Source organism: Orbicella faveolata, unplaced genomic scaffold (genome assembly GCF_042242905.1).
Source record: "Orbicella faveolata isolate gen_17 unplaced genomic scaffold, um_ofav_v1 contig_12, whole genome shotgun sequence".
NCBI classification, from domain to species: domain Eukaryota; kingdom Metazoa; phylum Cnidaria; class Anthozoa; order Scleractinia; family Merulinidae; genus Orbicella; species Orbicella faveolata.
The window spans coordinates 12,860,383-12,874,718 of NW_028301539.1; the positions used below are offsets into that span (position 1 = coordinate 12,860,383).

The 14,336-nt window shown below is 38.8% G+C and overlaps 1 protein-coding gene across 1 annotated transcript in view; it reads right to left on the minus strand.

Annotated features, from left to right (window-relative positions):
• The window catches only part of LOC110043333 (endothelin-converting enzyme homolog), a 246,397-nt gene that overhangs the window by 161,111 nt on the left and 70,950 nt on the right, over positions 1-14,336 (minus strand). The window contains exons 7-8 of the mRNA XM_089282468.1: positions 5,825-5,958; positions 3,047-3,278 (exon numbers count right to left, since the gene is read on the minus strand). Of these exons, the coding sequence (XP_089138594.1) occupies positions 3,047-3,278; positions 5,825-5,958 (366 nt within the window). The remainder of the gene's footprint in view (positions 1-3,046; positions 3,279-5,824; positions 5,959-14,336) is intronic.

Sequence of the window (14,336 nt, forward strand, 5' to 3'; positions counted from 1 at the left end):
TGTGCTGTTAAAACAGGAACTTCCTTAGAATTCTTGCCGACCCCAACAATGCACATCTCTGGATCAGTTCAACTGGAATGCTCCCCCCTCCCCTCAATAGTTCTCAGGTTGTCTTTCAGTCTCAGTGGTATTGGTGTCAATGCTCCCACTACCACTGGAATAGCCTTTGACCTCCGATCCCAAATTTTTGCAACTTCTCTCACAAGATCTTGGTACTTTTTAACTTTTTTGTCTTCCGTCCCTCTCACCCTACCATCATTTGAAAGTGCCACATCTAAAATTTGATAGCTCTTGTCTCTCTGGTCGATGATCACCAAACCTGGACTCCTAGACCCTATGTTATTAAAGTTTCCAGTCATCATTTCAAGCACACTCTCCGGGACATGGTCATACCACCTCTCATTTCGCTCGAACCCAGATTTTCCTGACAAGTCCCAATGGATCACTCTAGCCGTATTGTCATGTCTAATTTTGTCTTCTTTTTTCACCAGTTTTGAGCGGGAAGTTACAATATGGCTGATGGTTTCATTACTCTGCTTGCAAATTCTACATTTGAGATCTTTCTGAGACTTGTCAACCATCGTTTTAATATAATTTGTTTGTATTGCTTGATCTTGCAACAATGATGAGAGCTTCTATTTATCAATTATTATTATTATTATTATTATTATTATTATTATTACTGTAACTATTATTATTATCATCATCGTCATTATATTTTTATCACAATTCACTGTTAAAAATACGGGCAAACGTAAACGACGTTTTGAGCATTCTTCGTTCATTCTTAAGTTCAATGATGAGGGTAGAAATTAACATATAGGAATATATATACAGGAAGAGAGACAATGAGGTAATGTCCTGGTTTCCCTATGATGTTGCTTCATTATTCACCAATGTGCCTTTGGAAGAAACCATACACTTACTTGCTGACAAAGCTTTTTTGAATGATTGGTTCAACGAAACGCACCTTCCTAATCTCAGCAAGTAAGACCTTGTCGATCTTCTGAGAGGGGCAACAAAGGATCAGCTTTTCCTGTTCAATGGCCAACTATACGAACAGAGCGATGGCGTTACCATGGGCTCCCCGCTCGGTTTCCTGCTGGCTAATGTCTTCATGTGCGGCGAAGCCAAGATGCCCACATATAACAGGAGAAATGTGGACGATACGTTAACCATTAACCATTCCTTTAGACTCTTAATCAGCTGTCATTCGTCGGTTAAGTTTCCCATGGAGATGGAAAACAATAGTATGCTTCCCTTTCTCGGGGTAAATGTAGCGTCATATGATGAGCTTTTCGACCAATCAGAATGTCCAATTCTTATATTAACCTCTGAAAATTATACTAAATATAAATATATATATGTGTATATATATATATATATATATATATATATATATATATATATATATATATAGACAAGCTCGTGGTTTCGTAACACTTCGCCGTGCTATATACTACTGGTTGACTCGTGGAGTCTGCGACCGCTGAAAGGACATAATTTATAACTTGCACAGATCCCGCTACGGGCTTGGTTATTTGTCCCAAACAACTAAGAGAGAAGAAGTTACCACTGATAGCGGGCCACAGCGAGAACCCCCTCTTTGGTTAACGGAAAAAGCGCGGAAACACCGATCTTCTATATATGAGATCTAGAAGACTTATGGATGATGGAGATAATGGACAAGAATTCATTCAAGCACAGGATTGAACAGGAGCAGGGCTTGTAATGGTCACCCATACCCATTGCCGGACCCAGGAGCGGGATGTAAATGGACGATCATATTCATTTTACACATCAAGGACTTTCCGTGTGTTCGGACAGTGCACTCAATTGTTTTAGGACTAAACCAAGTTCTAAGACCAAATCAAAGTTCTTTAATTAGGAACGATGCGAACAGCATAAACAACTTTAGAACATTACAAACCAGTGAATTGCGTCATACGAACGTCAACAATGGCATTAGCGCGCGAAGCCGACAGTGCACGTTAAACGGTAATAAATTAAGCCATTTACCACTGGGCTGTAAACAAGTAAACAATTTTATTAAGCAATTAATTGTGTCAAAAGAACGTAAAGAAAAAAATAAGTTTTGGAAAGTATAAATAGGGCAATAATACGATAATTGAGTGTAACCTTTCGCGCCCTGGAGAAGCCAAACGGCGCGTGTGGGCGAAATAAAAGGTCTTGTGGCAAGTGCATTCTCCGTGCGCGCTATGTACGTTCGTGATACCTTAGAGCAGGCATAACCTGGAATATATCCGTGGCGGGATCTGTGTAAGTTATATATATGTACTTTTGCCCGTATTTTTTACCTTGAATTGTAATTAAAATATAATGATAATAATAACAAACAGGAGCTCTCATCATTGCTGTGCTTGCCTCGTTTATTGTTTATTTATTGCGTTTCTTTACTGTGTTGTACTGTGTTTATTTACTGTACTCGTTTCATTGTGCTTGCCACCACCTCGCTAATGCTTGTTTGAACCCAAAATAAGTGTTTTGTATGGGTATGAATTACTAGAGAAACAGCTTTATAAGTATGAAATAGTGACTTGAAAATAGCTTTTTTCGTCATTTGTAAAGTTTGTCAGTTTCTGGAAAGGTTTTATAACGTGGTTATTTTTCTTGTTAATAAACTTTCAGTAACAGCTTTAATGACCTTATATTTGCTAAATTTAGAGAACAATGTTTAGTTGAGCGAATACATTTGCACTCCAGTACCTTAGAAACAGTTTGGGAAAACTGAACATTTAGCTGATTACCAACTACCTTTTGCTATCTAAATTAACAGATGTAGCAAGTTTAAAATATCTAACGTTTTGAGGTTTACTTCAGAGTGGGAACAAAATCAGTTTGCTCTGACAAAACAATGACTAACACTCAAAGCATTAGCTTTTCAAACTTACTCCAGCGTGATAAAAAGCTACATTACAGTAAATAATTGCCCGACACTACAAGTATAATAATAATAATATACATTGCACTACATTGTAGCTGCTTATTGTAGCTACCAAAATAATTGCTTGTATGTAACCCTTACCGATTCCTTATCTTTTCTGTTAAACTTCTCATCGAGAAAAACAACACCCAGAGGATCTCCGATCTCATTGTCATAGCGACTCATTTCTGTAATGCATTTTTGCCAGATGTCTGTCTCACCCGTGGTTCCCGTGACAACCTTCCGATAGTTGTAGAAAGCCCTGTGATACTCTTCGCTTAAATAGGGGGCCAAATGAACAACTGCTTGCCACATCATGTAGTTAGCAATAAGCCTATCAATAAAACAAATGAAATATTATTATTTCGGATTACGACAATGAATTGCATGTTAACTCTGAAGTTTACACCACAACCAATCATTGGGTTTGTACTACCATCAGTCCCAACTTACCTCAACTCAACTTCATGAATGATACATTTAATTATATCTCATTTCTACAGTATTGTGCAAAAGTAATGCAAGCAAAGTTTGCCAAATTTTGTACCTCGTTATCATCATTTGCATGGGCCTAATGCGACTAGTATGCTTTTTGGACAATGCAGGAGGTATTTCAAAAACGACAACCTGAAATACTAAAAAATGACATGATATTGGAATAAGAAATCCTTTATTCCATGGTTTAACATATAATGTGTGGCTTGTAATTGCATATATTTTCCCTGTTGGAACTCACAAGATATGCACGCAAATTATTTTAGTATCGTGTTCAAAAAATTACAAAATCAAATCATATTTTTAAAGTCAGTTTGCCCAAAACAATTTTTAACCAAACTCAGTGAGTTTCACTTGCATTACCTAAATTGCACAATACTGTATGTGTTATTTACTGGCGGAAGGTCTACATCGAGGAAAACGTTACCTGAGGTCTCAAGTATGACCTGAGGCTGTAAGCTGAGGGTTGACTGACAAATAAACGTTGTATGTAAAAACATGCCAAAGGTAATAGCAAAAGATTAAGAAATCACAAAAATGTGCAGAGTAAAAAAAAAAATTCAAATTCCAGCACATACATGTACTCCAGAGTGAGGTCAAAAGTGTTTCATGATATGCGCCAAAGAAGCCAAATGAAAGCAGTAAGAATAAGATTTTGAACTTGCAAAAATAAAAGACCAATGAAATGCAAGTTATTCATCTTGCAGCCCCGTAACACTTTTAAGCCCTCGCCAAACGGAGTCGCAAGTAGACGCAAGTTCTCAACTTGCGTCTACTTGCGACTCCGTTCGGCCAGGCCTTGCGTGCACTTGCGTTGACTTGCGATGACTTGCGCTCACTTTGGTCGAGATCAAATTTGCACGAAAGTCGACGCAAGTTTTTCACCGTTTGGCCACCCAACCCAAGTCAACGCAAGTTGAGAGGCGTCCATTAACCTATTATTAGCCAGTGAAATACACGATATTTCTGACTTGAAATGGGTTTTTATAGCGACTTGCGGGTACTTGCGAGGAAACTTGCGAGTCCGTTTGGCCACCCAACGCAAGTTTCTACGCAAGTTCAACTTGTGGCTACTTAGTTTGCGACTACTTGCGAGTCCGTTTGACCAGGGTTTTACCAACACTTTTTTTTGTTTTCCTGCATAATGTTTGCTTTGGCTAATAAAATTCGCTTTTGCTCTGATCAATAGCTTTCAATATCCATATCCATGTCTTTTTACCTCTATGTTGTGTCTTTTTCATTGGTTTTTTTTTTTATTCACTTGCGTAGCTCTCAAATTAAATTGAAAAAGCAAGGTGATGTGAGCAGTCCTGTCTGTATCGTGAAAAACTGTGCCACGTAAATAGCCGATCACATTCTTGGATTCAGGACTCTGGACCACTGAGCGGCTTGAGGAAAAAAAAATGCTTCATATAGATAGTATGCTTCTCGACTCAACATAATGAAGTTAGGTGGAAGGTAGAGTGGCATTTAGTTGTCCTAGTAAATTAGATTTGAGCCATGTCGGTGTTGGGGTAGAGAACAATTATTTGTTTTTGTGGAAGTGGAATTAAGTTAAATTGTGCTGGACCTATAACTCCAATCGAATTTGCCATTCTTGTGTAGGGAATGTGTCGTTATGACCTGTCCTGGTGAAGTTTTAATTGCTAAAGTGGTGTGTGGTGCTGTTGTGTTGCTGGAGAAGAGTTATATTACAGTGGTAGATCGTTGGGTTGAGTCGTTGATAGTGGGAGCACTTGTGCCACAGAGTTTAGTCTAGTCTGCTAGACTAATCTGAAGAAGATAGAGTCAACTATTGTGTTGGAGAACAGGAGTACATAACTCAGGGACTTAAAGGATAGTGTAAAATGCAACGTGGCTGACAAATTGACATGTTATGGAATGCCTATTCTTGATTTGAAGAATGATCTCGATTTGAAGTATTAACAGAAGGAACTTGGGACTGACTATCTGAAAAAGAAATTGAAAACTAAAGCGAAGACTGCCAACATTTCAGCTCAATGGTAACAAGTTGCCGTTTGAATTCGTTAGACTTCAGAATTTGTTAGACTTAGACAAGTGTTTTAGACTTTACTACTTTTAGCATCCACCTATCTGTTGGAGGGGACTTTGACCTGCGCAAATCAGGAGTTGGAGAATGCTAAAACTGACTGCTGAATAACCAAAACAAACCCGTATGTTTGCTGACAAGAGTCTAGATGGCCGGATGGAAATGGAGAAACATGAATCAGATGAATTAGCTGACGACAAAGAGGGTGAAGAGAAACTTCAATCAGCCGACAGAAGTCTACTTTCCAAGCTAAATGGGCAAAAGTAAAATCATGATTGTTTCAGTTATGTAAAGGAGTCAATCATATATTGCCTAATTATAATTATGGTACCAACCTCTTTGATGTAACTGATGTCAAATCTGACATACTTGTTAAATATTCCAGGGCAAATACAGCAATCTTTTCATCTTCAGTTATCTCATAATTGGTGTCTTGAAACATTTTCTTTAGGTATAATAGCCAGTTAATCTTTAAAATACAATAATACAAAAACCAACTAATTAAGTCCCCCGTCACTTGTTATTCATTCTTCATGAATTCGACTGCTGGGAAGGTATCTCTTAGGACGTTGTTTCTTATTGTCTCTTGCTAAGACAACTCTCATGTATACAATGTACATGCACTTTAGAATACTATCTAAATTTATCGTGACATTTATATATTACGATGGCGGAAGCCTGTATGAAATTATCAATTACAAAGAAGAAGGAAGATATTTGCCATGAAATAAAGTAAAACGATTATAAAATTAATCATTGATACGTATTAAGAATCATTCATGAAGTTAATCCTCATGAAATAATCCCTGATGAATGCTTCTCTCATAGAATCATCTTTAAAAAAGATATGAATCAATCCGTTAACACATTTGTCGAGTCATTCATTCCTCATCATTAATCATTTTTTTGTTTTCATGATCGTATTTGTGATGAGGTCATCCCTCACAAAACGTTAAAAATACTGCAAACAGGGAGAAAATGATGCTCTACATTGACGCAAATAAAAGTACGATAGATGCTATTCGATCTCAGCAATTTTATTGATGTAAACATAAATCCATCATCCTTCCCTTTCTTGTCAGCAATTTAAACTTGAGAAGTTTGGTATACCACTTCCATTTTGTCCATCTGATGAGAAACTTCCAATAAATTGACGCATCCTATAAACACTATTTTGCAAAGCTATTTTAGTACTACGTACTTTATTTCTTCAGACTGTTTTCACAAAGAAAAACAAGAGAATATATTAATGCTCACGCAAAGTAATACTACTTCGGGAGATGGTATGATTCCCCCTGATAAATGCTGCAGCCAATCACATCGCGTGTAATGATAGATCTGGCAGTATTCTTTGCCAGACACTTGGTTCATGGTTCAGTTCACCTTGAAGTTCAGTTTGCGAAACAGAACTATTAAACTGGCAGATGAGTTCAACAATCCTCATTTTTTTTCGATTTTCCATTCCTACGGCCCCGTTACATTCTGCAACTCCTCATCCAGGACCCTATTTATTCCATTGCGTCGCCGTGCAGAACCGAATTATAACATTTCTCGTGATCCTCCTCATTTGTAGGGACATTAACCACATACCCCGGGAGAAACACCTCCTTCGCATAAACATAGCGAGAATCAATACAGGAGAAGTCATTAAAAGTGTTTCCTCTCAGCTACATGAACTATTAAATCAACCTAGTGCAGGGTTTTGTCACAAAGTTAATTAATACGAAGTTTTATTTCACTAACATAATCATGATCTGCTCTTTCTGAGAAAATAAATGAGGAGCTGACAAACGTAACAGTGCGGTTATTATATGTAGCTTTCAAACTTCGAAGCAAGTGCGATTTTTGCGGGCTTTGCGTACACGAATCAAATTTGCCGGCATGTGCACATTTTCCACAATGAAGCAGAGGCAATTTTTTTTATCGCCACCGTTGAAAAGTCACAAATGCAAACAGGTACTACGATTATCAGTTGAGTTAGGTGCGACGGAGTTTTGGGGACAAAGGTTTAGACTTAAAATTATTGTGTTGCCACGGGCAACGTTCCTCGTTTCCACTGGTAACACTATAGTCGTCTGCAATTTTGGGCGCTTTGCTGCAATGACGTCAAAAGCCGACAAGCTGCCACTGGAATGGAGCCAGTTGCCCGTGATAACAACACATGTTGAACGTCACATGTAAAACCTGGTCACCAAACTTTCGTGGCGCCTTACTTAACTGATAATCTTGGTAACAAGCAGGTAAATATTATGTGCTGTTCCAGTTTTCAAAGGTTTACAATTCAGCAGAATTGACCACCACAAACTGACCTAGCTCTTTTCGCGTCCGCGTGTTGAATGGGGCAGTCTTCGTCGTAAAATGTTACTCATTAAGATCAAAAGAACTCCAAATGTATTCTAAGCGACGGTTTGAAAGGTGTCTTAACAATAAAATCGTTCAACAACGCTAGTGTTCAGATTTTAAAACAAACAAAAACTCAAAAAATGTCCCAAAATCGAAGCACAAACGAAATGAGAACGCTGATTTTGCAGTGATACTTCATGAATGTGACAGAAAAGATATCACTGGAAGATATCACTCAAACCATTTACCCCAATGGACCTGATTCATCTGCAGCCCTTTTTCGTTACAAAAACTAAAAGCAATAGACATCAACTCGGAAAAAAATCCGAGCTCCTGATGGGATTTGAACCCACGACCCTCCGTATCTAGCCGGAAGCTCTAACCACAGAGCTACCGGAAACTCTATGATGAGCAAGGGTGAGCTCCAGTAGCTCAGTGGTTAGAGCGTCCGGCTAGATACGAAGGGGCCCAAAACTGGTATACAGTTAAGCCCAGTTCAGCGAATGTGTCAAGGGGAACCAGGACACCAGTCCCCATAGCAAAAACAACTGTTGTATCCTGAACTTCCTGTAGGAGTGATGGACAAGATCCATCAGAATCTGATTTTTGTTGAGTTGCTCGAAGTTTATTTACAGTCGATGTCCCGTAACCTGGCATTTCACGTCATCGACAAACCAGTAACGCCATTGCTTGGTATTACGGACTCTTTAAGCTTGAGTCTCATTCAGTTGAACAGTGAGTTCCATGAGGTTGACACCACTGATGCTCTCCGCGCAGCAATACTTGAACGGTACAAGGATTTATTTCAAGGTGATCTCGGCAATTTACCCGTTGTTTACAAAATGAGGTTTGATGCCAATGTAACCCTGTGATCAGACTATCGCGCAGAATATACCCCTTGCAATGGAGGAGAGTGTTAAAAGAGAACTTGAGAGGATGGTTAAGATTGGAGCGATCAAACCTGTGTCCGAACCGACTGAGTGCGCCTCACAAATGGTAGCGACGAGGAAGAAAGATGGCAGTATTCGCATTTGAATCGATCCCAGGGATCTCAATAACACCCTTCAACGACCCCATCATCCCATGAGAACGTTTGAAGATGTTGCATCGCACATGATCAATGCCACAGTATTCTCTACTCTTAACGCGAGAAGTAATTTCTGTCAAATCAAACTTGACTACGAATCTTCATTATTACTCATAACTTTCAACACACCATTGGGAAGATTCCGCTATCTGCCTTAGAAGTCTTCCAGCGTGCGATGGAAGAGATTTTTGCTGGGTAAACCTGTGCCATCATCGTTGATAACCTGTTAGTATGGGGCGAGGGAACAGCGGACTATGATGCAAACTTGAAGAAGGTGCTACAAAGAGCGCGAGAAATCAGCATGAAACTAGCTCCGAAGAAGTGCAAATTTCGCTTCGACCAAGTATCCCATGTTTGCCATCAGTTCACAAATGGCGGTTTTAAGCCCGATGAAACCAAAGTTGCTGCTATTAAAGAAATGCCAACACCGGATACTGCGTCGATTTCTTGGCATGACCAATTATCTCCACAAGTTCATCAGCAATTTCAGTGAGAGGCAAGCGCCACTACGCGAATCGCCGGGGAATTACGTACACTGGAGTTGGAAGCCAGCACAGCAACAAGCTTTCGGCGCCCTTAAGGTGGCCGAACACAGTTTTCAAGTGCCTATGCCTAATTCACCATTACTTTTAAACTATTTCTGCTTTGGCGCCCGTTTTTTGCAAGAGTCAAGGTTAACCACAGAAGGGTTTATTCTCGCATTTTGGCTAAGGTGTGTGCTGTTGCCATGACAACGGGGCTGGTTGAAAACAAGGCTTAAAAAATGGTTTTTGTTTATTTAAAAAAAATCCAGTCGTTAGATTTTTTTCATCATTTGCCCACCACGAATTGACATTAAATCCCTTCTGTCAACACTGTTCTAATAAAATTTTGACATAGACGATTTTCGTAATTTGCCGTAAATCGTTTTCACTGCCTGTTCTGTATTATTAGAAATTCCCTGTGTCAAAATTCAGATTTTTTGTGATACATCATTCACGTGGTTTCTGAACTATTTTTTTGCCAAATTTCTTGAAATTCTAACGACCGGATCGTTAGAAATCGGCAAGTTTCTGCAAGAGCAATCGGTCTCAATTTTTGGAGCAACTGCGCATGCGCTGCATTCAACTGGGTTCTTTCGGTAACAAAGAAAAAGTTGAGAATTGCGGGGTTCTTTGCATCGCTACCTTTTTCAATATATCTTTGTAATAAAAGACTAAAGCCATCAATACACTGCGTTCAAATATAGAGAAAAATAGCACAGATAGTGCGGGTGTTGGGTAAATAAAATGATCGCTGGATCGCTCTATTGACGGCATATTTGTTTTTTCCAATCCTTGTGCGCGCGCTGAATTACATCAGCAAAAGCGCGCGCGACATAACTGGCAACAGTTTTAATAGGATGGTTATTGACGTCACCAGAACGCCAGTAAGCAACTTGTTTATATATCCTTACAATGCAAATGGAGAGCTTAAAACATATCTTGTAATAAAACTGAGCTTAAGCAAGCTACACTAAAGGCACATGGCAAATGACAGAGGTGTCGTACTCTAAAAAGTGTGACAGATAATGCCTTAGACCAGACCTATGACCTCTAAAACGTTACATACTACTGGGTCAAACAGCTCTACTTTTAACGTTAAAGTCCTCCCAATACTACATCGCTTCAAAAATAATTGGGAAGCAAGTAGTAAGGAAAGGAACTCTCCAACGGCTGCCTCCCAGGGAATGGCGTCATAACCTGAAAATAGAATAGTGACATCATTGGGGAATGACACCAAAATCTAAAAATAGAATAGTGACATCATCGGGGTGGTAAGGCGGAGGGTGAAGGGTGTCATTGGAAGGATGACATCATTATCTAAATGTAGAGGTGACGTAATTTCCCTTTTCGGAAGACATCGGGGCGAAAAACTAAAAACAGATTGGAAGACGTGGTAGTAGTTTTAGGAGATGACATCATGAAATGGAACCCCTGCCCAATTCGGCCCATAATTGAGTACAATAGGAAGAAACACATCTTAGCAGCGCAATTTCATAACAGAATAAAATATAACATTTAAAAAAGACGACACACCGTTTAAATTTGCAACACATGTTTCGGATACTCAGTACCTATCTTCAGTTAAAGTTTTACAAGTGGGTGGCTTTATATAAAGTAGGTAACAAGTAGGTGTAAATTACAAAATGTAGAATAATAGTACAAATCAGTGAAAAGGTTACATAATACTTAAGGGAAACAAAAAAGGTGCGGGCACAAATCTGTGAAAAATGCTGAATACAAATAGCAATTAAAGAAGGAGTGTTAAATTAACATGTCTGAGTTGTTTATTCAACGCGGATCTTTCCCATTCAATATGAAGGGCTTCTTTGATCTTTACATAGTTAAATTAGGTCGCTAAATATCATAGAAGCAAACAAACAGGCTAAGGTTTAGATTGGAAGGCCTTTGACCCTGCACATCTTTTGTTTTATACTCATTGACTATGCTTGAATTACGTAATTACGCAATTAGTTGTATGAGCACACGAACCCTGCTGCCAAAATGTCTAGTGGTTACGTTTCACCGACATAACAGGTATCACATCCTGCACATGTAAATTTGTAAACCACCTGGGAACGGAGCCACTGGCTCCCAACCTGCCAGAATCTATGGCCTTCCCAAAATGCATAAGGCTCGTGTCCCTAGGTCTACCCTACTCTTTCGCCCCATAGTCTCCTCGATTGTTACTTACAACTACAAGTTAGCTAAGGTTTTATGTTCCCTTTTGGTTCCATTCAGCCCACAACAATACAGTGCACAGGATACTTTCCCTTTCGTCAATGAAATCATCAATATTTCTATTCATGGTAAATTTATGGTCTCCTACGATGTGGAAAGTTTATTCACCAACATACGTACCGCTCGGAGAACCTATGAAATTAGTGCTGTTCGCTACCGCCGAGACCCACTTTTCATTTAACGGCAACTTTTATGATCAAACGGACGGTGTAGCTATGGGTTCTCCCATCGCACCCGTTCTTGCCAATCATTTTATAGGTCACCATGAGAAAGATTGGCTGCAAAAATTCAAGGGCGCTGAAGTTCTTTTCTATCGCAGATATGTGGACGATACGTTTTGCTTATTTAACAACGATAATGATGCCTCACAATTGTTTGACTTTATCAACTCACAACATACTAACATCAAGTTCACTATGGAGAAAGAGGAGAACCATAAACTACCCTTTTTGGATGTACTCGTTGACAACAGTCACCCAATTTTCTAGTAGCATCAGTGTTTCGGAAGAAAACTTACATGGGGCTGCTCACCAATTTTTTCAGTTTTACACCCTTTTCTTACAAAATTGATCTCATTTGCACTTTAGTGGACAGGGCCTTCAAAATCTGCAACACTTGGAGCGGCTTTCACACCGCCATCCAACAGTTAACATCTATTCTTATGAAAAATTGTTTCCCAGGTAACATTATACAAAGGGTAGTTGATCAATACCTTTATAAGGTTCACAACACCTCAGTCGATGCATCCCGGCAGGACCATTCTAAGGGAAAGACCAAACGGTTTTTCAAATTACCTTATACTGGCCCCTTTTCCCTTTTAGCGCAACGTAAAATCAAAATCATCGCTAAGAAATATTGGAAGGATTTAGACCTTAGGTTAACCTTCTCTTCCTATATTAAGTTAAGTAACTTGTTCGGTGCGAAGGACTCGATCCCCAATGCGCTCCGTTCCCAGGTGGTAAGAATCTATGCTCTTTTAATTGTTTTTGCATCTTAGACTCAGCTCTTACTAATTTCCAACTTAAGATCAAAGAAGCCCTTCATAATGAATGGGAGAGACCCGCGTTGAAAAAACAACTCAAAAATGTTAATTTAACACTCCTACTTTAATTACTATTTGTATTCAGCATTTTTTACAGATTTGTACCCGCGCTTTTAAGTATTATGTAACTTTTTCACTGATTTGTACTACTATTCTACATTTTGTAATTTACACCTACTTGTTACCTACTTTTTAGAAAGTCATGCACCCACTTGTAAACATCCTTTACCTGAAGATGGATACTGAGTATCCGAAACATGTGTTGCAAATTTAAACGGCATGTCGTCTTTTTTAAATGTTTGATTTCAATCTTTCTGCTACAAAAATTTGAGAATAAAATATACTTAATTTTTATTACTTAATCCTATCTGGGAAATATTAATTTTGTAGGCGACATGGAAGTTGCTTTTCCACGTTTGGATCGTGAATTTGTATTTACACTTTGAATAGACGCTGATTTCCCTTGGATATGATTACTATCAGCTTTAGATTTCTATATGGTTTACTAACTTAATAGACGGAACAAAACAACTCTGTTCGTTCAAACACAATAGAGTTTTCCACTGCTTCTTTGTTATTGCAAAATAATCTCCCTGGGGTCATTAACGCCTAAAATTATACAAATATTTTTCAAAGGTTACTTACAACTACTTACAAGCACTACTTTAACAACTTACAAGTCTCAGAACTCTAACTTGTCGAGTGATCATTACAAAGTCCTACGGTTTGTTCTTCCAATCCGGTCATGATCCGGTGCACTCAGAGCCTTTTCGATAATTCTGTTTACACTGGCTGCGAAGTCATTAGTCGTTTATTTCAATGTAACTTTGAGGTAGCATAGATAGTCTTATATCCCATAGTAAGCTCCTAATTCATCTTCTGAGCGTCCTCCAGCTGTTTTGGAAACCCGCACTTCTTCTTAATAGTCTGTTGAGTAGAAACTTTCGTTTATTCACCGCTAGTTCCATAAACTTCCATAGCCTCTTTCCAGACGAAACCCTTAGTGTCCATTAATTGTTGCTTTGAGTCCATTATTTCTCTGAAGATGTGGTCTTTATAGAAATCGTGCATCCATGTTAAAAATTGTGACAAAACTTTCCTTAAAGGAGAAGGTCAGTTCAAAAAACGTATATTTTTTTCAATGCTAATAAAAACCTTGCGAGTTTAGCCACTCACCGAAGTCTCAGCCTCTAAAGTGCAGCCTTATGAAATTCGTCTCTGAAAGACGCCCATAATTCATGTCAATAAATTGTTGTTTTGTGTCCATTATTTCTCTAAAGATGTGGTCTTTCTTGAAATCCTACATCCATCTTGAATATTCCCTGTTAAATATTCTACCGCGATCCATATAAACAATAATGGTCCAAATTGGGCAGGGGTTCCATTTCATGATGTCATCCCCTACCGCGTCATCCAATCTATTTTTAGTTTTTCGCCCCGATGATGTCATCTTCTGAAAAAGGAAATTACGTCACCCTTATATTTAGATAATGATGTCATCCTTCCAATGACACCCTTCACCCTCCGCCTTATCACCCCGATGTTGTCACTATTCTATTTTCAGATTATGATGCCATTCCCCAATGATGTCACTATTCTATTTTAGGTTATGA